The sequence below is a fragment of the Lepus europaeus genome, chromosome 10 (assembly GCF_033115175.1).
Source record: "Lepus europaeus isolate LE1 chromosome 10, mLepTim1.pri, whole genome shotgun sequence".
NCBI classification, from domain to species: domain Eukaryota; kingdom Metazoa; phylum Chordata; class Mammalia; order Lagomorpha; family Leporidae; genus Lepus; species Lepus europaeus.
Genome location: NC_084836.1, coordinates 121,305,359 through 121,317,174, shown reverse-complemented (window position 1 = coordinate 121,317,174; position 11,816 = coordinate 121,305,359). Strand labels below are relative to the sequence as shown.

General features: G+C 63.9%; 1 protein-coding gene across 3 annotated transcripts in view; it reads left to right on the top strand.

Moving 5' to 3' along the window:
* Nucleotides 1-450: 450 nt before the first annotated feature.
* Nucleotides 451-11,816, top strand: part of PMEPA1 (prostate transmembrane protein, androgen induced 1) — a 48,081-nt gene continuing 36,715 nt past the window's right edge. The window contains exon 1 of one of the 3 annotated variants that reach the window (XM_062204403.1): nt 451-469. Coding sequence is in view for 1 of the 3 variants with exons in the window: in XM_062204401.1 (XP_062060385.1) it covers nt 1,257-1,365 (109 nt within the window). In the remaining 2 variants the exon portion in view is untranslated. Of the gene's footprint in view, nt 470-1,249; nt 1,366-4,582; nt 4,769-11,816 lie in introns of those variants that run through there. The other 2 variants (XM_062204401.1, XM_062204405.1) reach the window with 2 other exon arrangements.

Here is an 11,816-nt window from a genome sequence, read left to right as displayed (position 1 = left end):
TTCCCGGAGCGGATACGCCGAATTCTGGAGACGCTGGCGTGGAGCCCGGGAGGACAGCCTCTTATGTAATATTTTAATATCTTTTTTTTTTTTTTTACCCCACGAGAGTGTGTTCTCGTAGCTCTTGGGTAATTAAAAGTTAATGAAATAAAATTACACCCCCGCCTTCCCCCTTCTGAACTCGGGAGCCGCGCCCCCCAGCCGGCAGCCCCCGGGGCAGCAGACAATGGGTGTGGATTCGCCCGGGGCCCGCCGGCTGGGGCCGGACAATGCACCCGTCCCGGACACGCATTTACATGACAACGCTCCCGGGCGTGTCTACGCGAGTGCCCGGCTTCCCAAGTCCACCTCCGCGGGAGCGGGTAAAAGTGCCCTGGGAGGGGGCGCCGCGGAGCCGAAGGCGGAGAGAGCCTCCTGCGGAATCCGGCAATGGGTGACCGAGCTGGGAGCGCCCCCTCCCTTCTCCAAGGTCCCGCCCCCGGCCCCCCCGGGACGTCGCGCTCCTTGAGAGACTGCGTGCCCCCCACGACAACCCGGGCCCGGGCCCCCGGCGGTGGCGGCGTGGGCAGGGAGTGCCGGCCACGGTCCGGCGGGCGCGGGCCGGGGTGAGCGCGCAGGCTCCCCGGACGAGGGTGCGCAGCGCCCCTCCTCCGCGGCGCGCGTCCCGGGTCTACGCGGGCCGCCGGCTCTGGCCCTTTAAGAGGCCGCCCCGTTTCCCGTCACCCCGCCCCCCGGCCCGGGGAGGGGGTGCGGGGGAACCTCGGCGGGGATTGGCGCAGCGCGCGCCCCCTCCCCGGCCCCCGCGCGGTGGGAACCGGCAGCCCCGTCTAGCGCTGACGTCAGACCGTCTGCCTGCCTCGGACCGCGGTCTCGGAGCGAAACCCGATCTCCTTGGACTTGAATGAGGAGGCGGCGGCGGCGGCGGCGCTCGGCGGGGGGAAGCCAGCGGCGGAGGCTCAGCCCCGGCGGCAGCGCGCGCCCCGGCTGCGGGCCCATTTCCCGGACGCCACACGCGGGCGCCGCCGCCGCTGCTGGGGCCGCCGAGGGGCGGCCGGGGGGCGCCGAGCCGCGCGGCCCCGCGCGCTGAGCCCCGAGGCGCCCCGGGAACTTGGCGGCGCCCCGAGCCCGGCGAGCCGGGGCGCGCCTCCCCCGCCGCGCGCCTCCTGCATGCGGGGCCCGCGCCCCGGGCGCCGGCCGGAGCGCCCCCCGGCCGCCCCCGCGCCCCCGGAGCCGCGCGCCGCCGCGCCGCGCCGTCCATGCACCGCTTGATGGGGGCCAACAGCACCGCCGCCGCCGCCGCGGGGCAGCCCAATGTCTCCTGCACGTGCAACTGCAGGCGCTCTTTGTTCCAGAGCATGGAGATCAGTGAGTGACCCTGCGCCCCTCCCCGGAGGCCCCGTCCGACGCGGACCCCGGGTCCCGGCGCAGCCGCGGGCAGGGGCGCGGGCCGTGCGCCCTGCGCCCCGGGCGCGCCCTCCCGGCTCGCGGCGGCTGGCGGCCGGCCCGGCTTTGTCCCGCGGCGCTTGGAGCTTGGCGCGGCCCCCGCTGCCCGCGCCCCGCCCGCCGGGACTCGGACCCGGGGCCCCGCGGCTGCGCCCGGCGCGGGAGGGCCTGGGCGGCTGGAGCCGGGAAGTTACAGTTTTATTTCCCTAAGGGGCCGTCACGGAGGAGCAATTAGGCCGGCGCGGTATCAACTCGGGGCGGGGGGGGAGGGCGGCCGGCTGGGAGACTCTGTCTGGCCCGCGAGCTGTCGGCCCCTCGCGCGTGTCTGGGGAGTGTGGCGCTGTGTCTCGTTCTCGGGGAGCGGATTTCCGTGCGTCTGCGGAGTGTGCGTGCCTGCGTGTCTCTGTCTGGCTCTCGGTGTGTCGCCCCGGGTGTCCGCGGGGCTGTGCGGTCCGTCCCCCGAGGATGCCGGCGTCCGCGTCCCGCACTCGGCGCGCCTCCCTCGGGGTCTGGGCTCCGGGAGCGGTGTCCAGGGATCTGACTCGGGGGCTCAGCGCTGGTGCGACTGGCCCAGCGTGGGTCCTGCGTGTGTGTGTCATGGTGCCAGCGAGTCCCCGACGCACCTATAAATAGCGCCTGTCTGGACAGCCTGGCTGGGTCTGGCTGGGACTGTGCTTGGAGAGGAGTCCAAGTTTGGGGCTGTTTGTGGTCGGGACTGCCTTGCCCCAGATGGGGCAGCTGGACCCGGGGTGGGGAGTGGGTGTTTGAAGCTCAGGGCCGGCGCCCAAGCCCTGCACGAGCAGAAGTTGAGACAAGTGACCCCTGCTTCCTTCCCGCACCTGGGTCCTGTCCTGGTGGGCGTTTGCGTGGATGGGGAAGGGAACCCTCTCCCCATCCCCCGGCCGGCCTGTCTGGGGGGACCTTTGCCTTTCTAAGCTTCAGCGTCCGTGTCCTTGTCGGGAGCCACCCAAGGGGAAGAGGCCGTGGCTCTTGGCCGCCCTGCCTGCCTTTTCTCCAGCCACGTCTGGGTGACTCATGCGCCAGCTTCCGCAGGCGGCTGCCACAGTTTGTGGCCCCCGAGCCCTTCCAGTGAGGTGGCCAGCCCAGGCTTCCGTGGTGGTGGTGGTGGTGGTGGGTCCCCAGGCCCCACACCCCACTGCTTCCCCACCTCCCCCACCCTCCTCCCTCAGCTGCCCAGAGCCAGGTGGGGAGGCGCCCGGAGAGCATGCCCAGGGCCGGGGTTTGCAGGATTGACTTGCATGAAACCGGATTGCTTCCCAAAGGCCCCTGGTGATGAAGTGCACGTGGAATACGTCGGCACTTGTTCCGGGGCAGGCTGGGGGACTCTACCCCAGGGGCTTCCGCCCAGGGGACCCACAGGGTCCCATCCCCTTCCTTCCAAGGGCTAGGCAAGACTTTTTAAACATTTACTCCTTGCAGTTTTTTGTTTTTGTTTTTAACTTCTTCCCCTGCTTGAGCTAAGCAGCCCTAATGCTTTGGCTGACACCCAGGCATCTGCTCCACCCATGCAGCTGAGACCCTGGAGGTGAGCACCTGGCTCCCGGCCCCTGGCTTGGTTTGGCCCCGTGCACTTTGCCTGCTGAGTGCCCTACCTGCGGGAGGAAGCAGCCGGGAGCAAGGGGAGCTGGGCTGAAAGGCTGAAAGCATGGGTACAATGTCACAGTTTGTTGCAAGTGTTAATCAGATTTCCTTGAAAGAGACTGGGATGAGGGAGCCCTAAGGCCACGTGTTTCCTGAGTGGAAATATAGGAAGGAAGGAAGGGAATGGACTGACCACCTGCTGGGAGCCCTTGGCCACTGCAACTGTGGGCTGGGATGGAGTGGGCCGCAGGGCGGTGTGGGCACCAAGACGACTCTTGGCAGAAGACTGACCTTGTTAGTTAGGGCCCTAACCCCCCCCCCCCTACATTTCCACATCTGAACATGGAGACCAGAGAAGTCTGTGCTGTCCAGAGGCCCGCGGATGTCTGGGTCTCCCCTGTGTGGTCTTCATTGGCCCCAGCTTCAGACCTTGGTGAACTTGGGGTTCACACCCTTAGCTTTAGAGATGGGGAAAGTGGGTGCTGGGAAGCTTTGCCCATGGCCCCCAGCTCTGCCTAGACCCGACGTGGGCTGCGTCTCAGGGACCGCACACGCTGCCTTTGAATGTGGAGCTTGGGCCGCAGAACAGGTCCACCTTGAACTTGGGGTCTGGAGAAGCTCCTTGGCATCCCTTGTGTCTGGGAGGGTGGGACTGGGTCTGCCCCCAGGAAGCCAGATGGGTCCTGGGGCCCCATCTCCTGTGAGAGTCAGCGGTGAGGGTGCCGCCTGGGAGGGACTCCCTCTTCCCCAAACACAGAGGAAAAGTGCACGGTACCCGTCAACAGCCGGGGCCTTGGGGTGGAAAGCCCTTGGCCCGAGCGACTCCTCCTGCCGTCCGTCTCTCCTGGCCCTGCTTTTGACCCCTGCAGCTCTGAACTTAGCCCGTCTCTCAGCACTTACCCCGTCTTTCTCCTCCGACTTTGGCCTGAAGCCAAGGGGAGCGCTGGTTTGTGGCTGCGGTGGCATCTACAGGAGGCAGGGTCCTGGGCCTCCCCTTCCTCGCCAGCCTGTTCCAAGCAAATATTCCAAATACTGGAAACTCCCGGGGCTCCCGGTTGTCCATGGGTGTGTCCTGCTGTTCGGCAGCTGTCTGGGCCCCAGGATTCGGCAGGGCTTGGAGCCGGGACTGAGCCACATCCCTGGCCTCTAACCCCAGATGCTGGCTCCCAGCTGTGTCTTCCCTACATATCTCTAGATGCAGCCAAACGCCCCCCACTGAGCACTGCAGGGCTTTGGGGGTCAGGGGGAAGAGGGGGCACCCCCAGGAGACCCTCACTTCCCTTCAGAAGTCAATCTCTTTAAAGGTTTGGGGGTGTTCACGCTCGGAGTTGCACCTGCCACCTCAGCTTCTCGACCTTACCTGAGCTGTCGTGTGCTGTGAAGGACAGATGGAGGTGCCCCCTCCCCCCGGCGATGAAGCCCTGGTTTTTATCTTGGGTGCACATTTCTAGGGAGAGACCCTGGCGTCAGAGAAAGCTGACATTTTGGGGTTCAGGTTGAAACACCGACGCTGGGTATTGGCTCTTCTCTGCTGTGGGCTGTCCGGGCTGGGACTTTTCCCCTGCAGGGTTTGTGACCGTCTGGGCTGTAGGTTGCTGCAATCAGACGTTGTTGAACTTGGTTCAACTCAGACCTTGGCGTTTGGCGGCTGCAGTCCTAGACCAGACACTTGGCAGGAGCTTGCTGGGAGAACTGGGTGAAGCTCAGCGTGACCGGGGTCAGGGTGAGTCAAGATGAACACTAAGTGATCGTTTCTGCGCGCACGTGTGCTTTGCTGGTCCATGCACACAGACACACGTACACACACGCACACACATGTACACACGTATACACACGTACACAGCACACACATGTACACACGTACACACACGTGTACACACGCACACACGTAGACACACACGTACACACATGCACGCACACGCAGCTCCTGCCCCTTCTGCCTGTTGTTCTCCATACACTGTGCAGACGACGCCGGGCAAGCAGAGTGTGCAGTCTTCCTTCCGGAAGCCCCTGCAGCCTCCACACTGCACGGGGCAGCTGCCTCCAAGTAGCCCCTGAGTCTCTGGCCCAGGGGTGCCCTGGCACCTGCTCCCCACCTCCACCCAGGCTTTGCTTTGTCCCTGCTGGTGCAGGGCCCCAAGCCGAGGGGCCGAGGGCCTGAGTGACGCTGTCTCCTCAGGTGTGGTCGACACGGGCACCCCAGCCTCTGGGGTGAGTGATGGAGGCTGCGCACCTGCCGGCCGCAGGTTCCTGCGTGGGGCACGTGCTGAGGGGGAGATCACAGCGCCCCCCCGCCCCCGGTCTTGCTCTTTCGAAGGTGTTGTGTAACTGTGTAACGCAGGTGGGGCTGGGGCATGTTCCGGGAGCCGTGTGTGCGGGCGCCTGCTCTCGGTGTGCCCTGCGGATGGCAGCTGGGCGCACTGGGGGCTTCCTGGGCTGGCAAAGCCTCTGGTCTCATCAGGGAGTTGACCAAAGGGGGTCCCAGCACCGCACGGGCCCCGTGTGGCCAGCTCTGCTGTGCTCCAGGGAGCCTGGACGGCCAGATGTTGATGGGAAGAAAGCTCCTGGGTTTTCTGCGCTGGCATGTGTCCCCACAAGTCACCTGCCCTGCCCGTGGCCGAGGGCCAGAGGCGCAGAGGCTGTGTGCCTACGATGGAAGGTAGGTCCGACTCTGCCCGGTCCCCAGTGTCGCGTCTGGCACCGTGCCCAGTGAGGATGCCTTTGCCTAAACAGCGTTTCCCCACTGGGGCCTGGCTGGGAATGCCGGCACCAGCAGGGCCTTCCGGGGATTGTGACCTTGAATGCGGAGGTAACTGAATATTTGGGTCACATTCCCCGTCTGTGCCAGGCCCACTGCGGGCCGAGCTGGCAAAGGCCTGGCATGCCCGCCCCTGGCCCAGTCGGCCTCTCAGGCCTGCCAGCATGGACGTACCGTGGCTGGGGACAGGGTGAGAGGCACAGAACTTGGGCCACGGAGCCAGCATCACCCTGGCTCCAGGCACCCGCCGTGTCCATTTCCTAAGGAGCAGAAAGCCCAGAAACTGGGCTGGTTTGAGCCGCCCAGTTATGAACACGAGCTTCAGTGTTCACCAAGTGAGTATGGGGGTTGGAGGCAAACCCCTGCCCCCTCCCTGAAGCCCTGACAGCCTCATTGTGTGACGCTGGGAGCCGCACCTGCCGCCCCGGGGGCCTCATCTAGCGCCTGTGACTGGCAGAGGTGTGTGTCCCCGAGCTGAGAGGGACCTCAGGATCCGCAGAGCCTTCAGCACTCCCGGCTGGGCCTGGGGCATCCCAGGGCTGTCTCTTCCTTTCCCCGGGGACTGGTAGACTTTGGCTTCCGCTGCTTTTCCTGGTTGGATGTGGAGTGGTTCTTACGTGCCAGGCGCTAGTGACACATTCTTCCCAATCTTGAAAACAACTCTGAGAGCTCGTGCAGTCACCAATGTGCAGATACAAAACAAGGGATCAGAGAGGGTAAGACACCCGCTCTGGGTCACACAGCTGGGAATGATGCTTTGTGGGGATTCGCACCCAAGCTCCTGATCCCACAGCCCCACAGGGACCCCTGAGCTCCCAAGTCGCTCACCCCTGTAAGAAGGCTGATGGTCAGGGAGCTGTCCAAGCAAGCAGTGGTCAGGTTCCTTTTGCTCTGATCTCCTGGGAAGTGCCCCAGCTCCCTGTGCAGCCCCCGCGCCCGCACCAGCAGCTGTGGGGGCAGGAGCCGCAGAGTGGCTGGGGTGTGCTGGAGAGACTGGTCAGGGCTGCCACGGGACACAGAGTGCCCTTGGTGCTCAGACACTCAGCAGCGGTTGTCACCTGTGGACCCCAGGGGACAGCAGACAGGACCCTGGCCGCCCCCAGTGGCTGCTGGTGCCAGCAGGTGCACAGAGGGGGCAACAGAGAGGACACTCACGGAGCTTCATATAGGGACCCCCCCCAGGCCGTTCATCCTGGGGGTGCTCTGGGACCCCCCCCAGGCCGTTCATCCTGGGGGGTGCTCTGGGACCCCCCCCAGAGGCCGTTCATCCTGGGGGGGTGCTCTGGGACCCCCCCAGGCCGTTCATCCTGGGGGGGTGCTCTGGGACCCCCCCCAGGCCGTTCATCCTGGGGGGTGCTCTGGGACCCCCCGAGGCCGTTCATCCTGGGGGATGCTCTGAGACCCCCCCAGGCCGTTCATCCTGGGGGGTGCTCTGGGACCCCCCCCACCGAGGCCATTCATCCTGGGGGGTGCTCTGGGACCGCCCCCAGGCCGTTCATCCTGGGGAGTGCTCTGGGACCCCCCCACCGAGGCCATTCATCCTGGGGGGTCCTCTGGGACCCCCCCAGGCCGTTCATCCTGGGGGGTGCTCTGGGACCCCCCCCACCATGGCTGTCTCCTGTCCCGCCTGATTGTCCAATAGTGGTGTGGTCAGCTGGAACACCAAGGGGTTGGGTCGTCTTTTGTTTGCTGTGCCCCCAGCGGAGTAGGCAGGCAGTATGTTGGAGGAAGGCAGGAAGTGGGCTGGCAGGTTTCTAGAAAGTTCCAGGCAGGCTGGGACGCTGTCAAGAAATTGTCAAGAAGGCTTTGCACACCTTCATTCTGAGGCAAGCTCTGAATCCCCCCTCCCACCCTGAGGCTCTGCCTGCCCCCTGTGAACTGGATGGCAGGACGGCGCCGGCCCCGGGGGTGACCAGACGGTCGCCTGCGCTGTGAGCACGCGGCTGCATGGAAGATGACCCGTCATGGCCCCAGGAGGACGCGCTGTGCTGGGCACAGCCTCCTCCCCACCCTCTGGAAACGTCAGAGCCCCACAAAGGGGCAGGTGCAGGTGCACCTCGTCCTGCTCCAGCCCCACCTGCGTGGCGGGGGTGGGGGTCAGGGCTTCTCAGCCGTCACCTTGGTCTTCCCAGGGCGCCAAAATGACAAAAACGCCTTGCTGGGGCCTGCCCCGCGCCCCGGAAGGAGAGCGTCTAGGGCGGTTCCCCGCACGAGCCTGTGTTTGGTTAGTCTTGAGCCGCCTGGCAGCTCGGGTGGGGCCTGCTCAGAGGTGATGGTGAGACGCGCACAGTGAGAGCCGAGAGGCCGCTCCTGGGACTCGGTCACAGTCCCACCTTCCTGATGGGCAGGCGAGCTCTGGGTGTGTTTGCTGTGCGCTGGGCTGGGGGCGGGAGGAACAAGCGTGGCTTTGAGTCTGCTGGTGAAGGTGTCAGAGACGGGGAGGGCCGGCGCTGTGGCGGAGTGGGCTGAGCCTCCCCTGCGGCACCGGCATCCCACATAGGCGCGGTTCTGGTCCTGGCTGCTCCTCCGATCCAGCTCTCTGCCAGTGGCCTGGGAAAGCCGAGGGAGAGGCCCAAGTGCGTGGTTCTAGAAGAAGCGCCTGGCTCCTGGCGTGGGCCTGGCCCAGCCCCAGCTGTCATAGTCATTTGAGAAGTGAACCAACGGTTGGAAGACCTCTCTCTCTCTGTCTCTCTCTGTAACTCTGTCCCTCAAGTAAATAAATAAGTAAATAAATTTTTTTTTAAAAAAAAAGAGCCGAAAGAAAAACAAAGACCAGAATTAAAAAAAAAAAAAACAGAAACACGGGAAATATGGTCCCATTCTTTCCCCTTCACATAGATTTTAACTCCGATCATCTTTGATCGTATCCGTGGGTTTGGGAAATGGCTTTCCTGGCAGGAGGGGGCTTTAATTATTTGGTAACAATTTTAAAAGACCCCGCAGCTCTGCATTGTGAGCGCTGGGTGAGGCCCGACCCTGAGAGCCAGGGGCTCCCCCAGGCTGGGCGGAGACGCCTCACCTCAGCCAGCTTGTGGGCTCAGGATGCTCCCCAGCCTTCTAAGTTTGGGGAATTGTCCCTCGTCCTCTGGCCCCTGAAGGGGCGGCTGTGTCGGCTCTGGCGTGCACTGAGAAGTGGCAGGCTGAGCCGCTGAGCAGGTGGGAGTGAGTGCACGCAGGCGTCCCTGTTCCCTGGAGCGGCTGGGGGCGTGCGTGGTTGTTGCACGGGGCGGGCACGGGAGGGGTCGCTGGCACCGCCACCCTGTACTGTCACTGACGGGTCTCACTGGTCCCAGTGTGCAGGTCGCGTAGGTACCAGGGATGGCAGCGTCCCGGTTGGTCGGTACGGTCTCCTCGAGGTGATGTTTCCTCCAGCAGCCTTGGGAGCGTGGCTGGGGGTGGGGGGCCGAATGTGGCAGGTGCAACTGTGGGTTTGTCAGGGCGTCAGAAGCTCAGAACGTGGCCACCCACTGCGTCCACAGGATCCGAATCCGCTGACCCGAGATAGTCAGAGGGGAAAACCCACCCTGTCCTGAATCCCTAGAGACGTCTCCCCCGATGGTCATTCCCAGGACATACAGCACAAGTGTCTACGCAGCATTTATATCCTCTTAGGGCTTACAAGTCAGAGAGGAGTGATTTGAAGTGGTTGGGAGGGGGCGTGTAGGTTCTGTGCCGATGCTGCGCCATTGATGCCGGGACTTGAGCATCTGCCGATTTCTGTGTCCGCAGGGGTCCTGGACCCGTCGTGCACAGACACTGAGGGGCGACTGCTTTTACGTTTAGATCCGTGCAGTACAGCACATGGATGTTACCGTCTGCATGTGTGTGTCAGGTGTGAATTCCACCCGGCAAGGCTGGACGGCGTCTTTCGCAGTTTTGAGTTCCCACAGGCTGATGAAACCAGGATTCCAGGCCCCGGCACTGCTGGGGGCGCCGCTTGCCTTGTGGGCTCGGTGCTGGCCACCGGCCTCCGGCAGGGCAGCAGGCTTTGTGGCCAGGCGCAGGGAGTCGCCGTGCTAACGCAGCCCTGCCGTGACCCAGTGCTCTCCCCGATCTTACTGGCCCGGGTTCGAGACGCCGCCTGACGTGAGGGAAGTCCTTGCTGAGCACCTGGGTGGTGGCCGATAGCCGGTGGCAAGTGGGACGAGCCTGGGAGCCTGAGCCAGGCCTGAGGTCAGTTTGGTTCCCTTCTCTGTCCTGGGGGCCGGGCGTCCCTGACGTGGGGGTCACTCACAGGCTTTGTGGGAGCTGCGCAGGTGGTCGGCTGCCCCCGCAACGTGGTCCGGCCCAGGCCCTGCGGGGGGGTTCCTCCCGAGGCGGCACCTCCATCAGCGCTCGTGTGTGGCCACAACAGTTGTAAAGCGGCTTTGATCTCAGGACGGAGTCTGGTGGAAGTCCGTTCAGAGGAGCGAGGGGCTCGGCTGATGCCGGCTGCTGCCCTTAAAGAAGTGAAAAAGTTAGTGCTGAGACTCTGGCTCGGACCCCGTGTGCCCGCGCTCACTTCTTCACACCCCCAAGGGGCCCCCCAGGGCTGCGTGACCTTGCAGAAGGGGTAGCTGGCCCAAGGCTCCCGTCTGCAGAGCCTCCTCCCTGGGCTGATGTGCCGGAGCTGGCCACGGCTCTAATTGCCTCGCTAAAAACGATTTAGTCGGTGATAATTCTGTAAACCTATGAATCAACTTTGCGCAAACACCCTGAGTAATTTCTTTGTTCTCCTCTCTACTTTGTAACTGGTGTCTGTGAAAGCCACAGGGCCGGGCTCGCGGAAGGCGTGATTCATTTATGGTGTCTGCACCGGCTCGTTATCATTCAGTCATTTCAGAACGCCGGCGCGGGGAGCCGGGTGATTCATGCCGGGCTCAGCTTGCCAGCCGCTGGGGTCACGGCCGCAGGAGGAAACGATTTTTCCAACCTATTTATGGTGTGGGAAGCAGTGAGGCGGCAGAGAGGGTATCACCAGCCCTTCCTGGCACGCCACCCCACCTGCTGCTGACTGTTGGGACGGATCACAGCAAACCCACTCGTGTCTCAGGAGTGTCTGAGCCGCTGCCGTGCGAGGAGGCCCCCATCCAACCTGCCCGTGTCAGGTCATAGCCACCCATGCAGAAGACGCTGCCTTTTTTTTTTTTTCTCTCTCTCTTATTTGACAGGCAGAGTGGACAGTGAGAGAGAGACAGAGAGAAAGGTCTCCTTCCGTTGGTTTACTCCCCAAATGGCCGCTACGCTGATCCGAAGCCAGGAGCCAGATGCTTCTGGTCTCCCATGCTGGTGCAGGGACCAAGCACCTGGGCCATCCTCCACTGCCCTCCCGGGCCACAGCAGAGAGCTGGACTGGAAGAGGAGCAGCCGGGACTAGAACCGGCACCCATATGGGATGCTGGCACCGCAGGCGGAGGATTAGCCAAGTGAGCCACGGCGCCGGCCCTGCTGCCTCTTTTTTTAAGAAACCTGGTGGGTGCACTGTGGAACCTTTGGGATGTCCACGCTTGTGTGTAAGGGGATCGCTGGCCCGGTCATGCCTCCAGCAGCGACAGTTACTGGCTGTGTGTGAGTAATTGACAGGTGTTGGTGTTGTTCTGAGCTTCCGCAGGTTTTATTAGTTGCTTTGGGCCCTAAATAAAACGGCCATCATCCTCCCACCTGGGGCAACTGCAGCCGCCGGCCTGCGTGCCCGAGGTGTCATTACCGGTCCTGTTTCCAGCCGTGGGCGCACAGTGAGGCCTGTGGGCGCGTGACCCAGCAGTCACGGTGGTTCAGTCGAACTCGTCTGCCCTGCGGAGCCCACGCTGCTGGACCCTGCGCCCGGGGAGGCCCTGGCTCAGGGATTTCCAGCCCCAGGCCAGGAGCAGAGCATGGTCCGGCCGGTGTCTGTCCGGTTCCTGGCTGGTGAGGAAGTTCGCTGGAGGAGAACGCTGCTGTAACTCCTCAGTTAGAGCAGAACCCAGCCGGGACTTTCGAGGGACATGGAGTGCATGGCGTTCGACCCAGCGCTTCTGTGCTTGCCCATGACAGG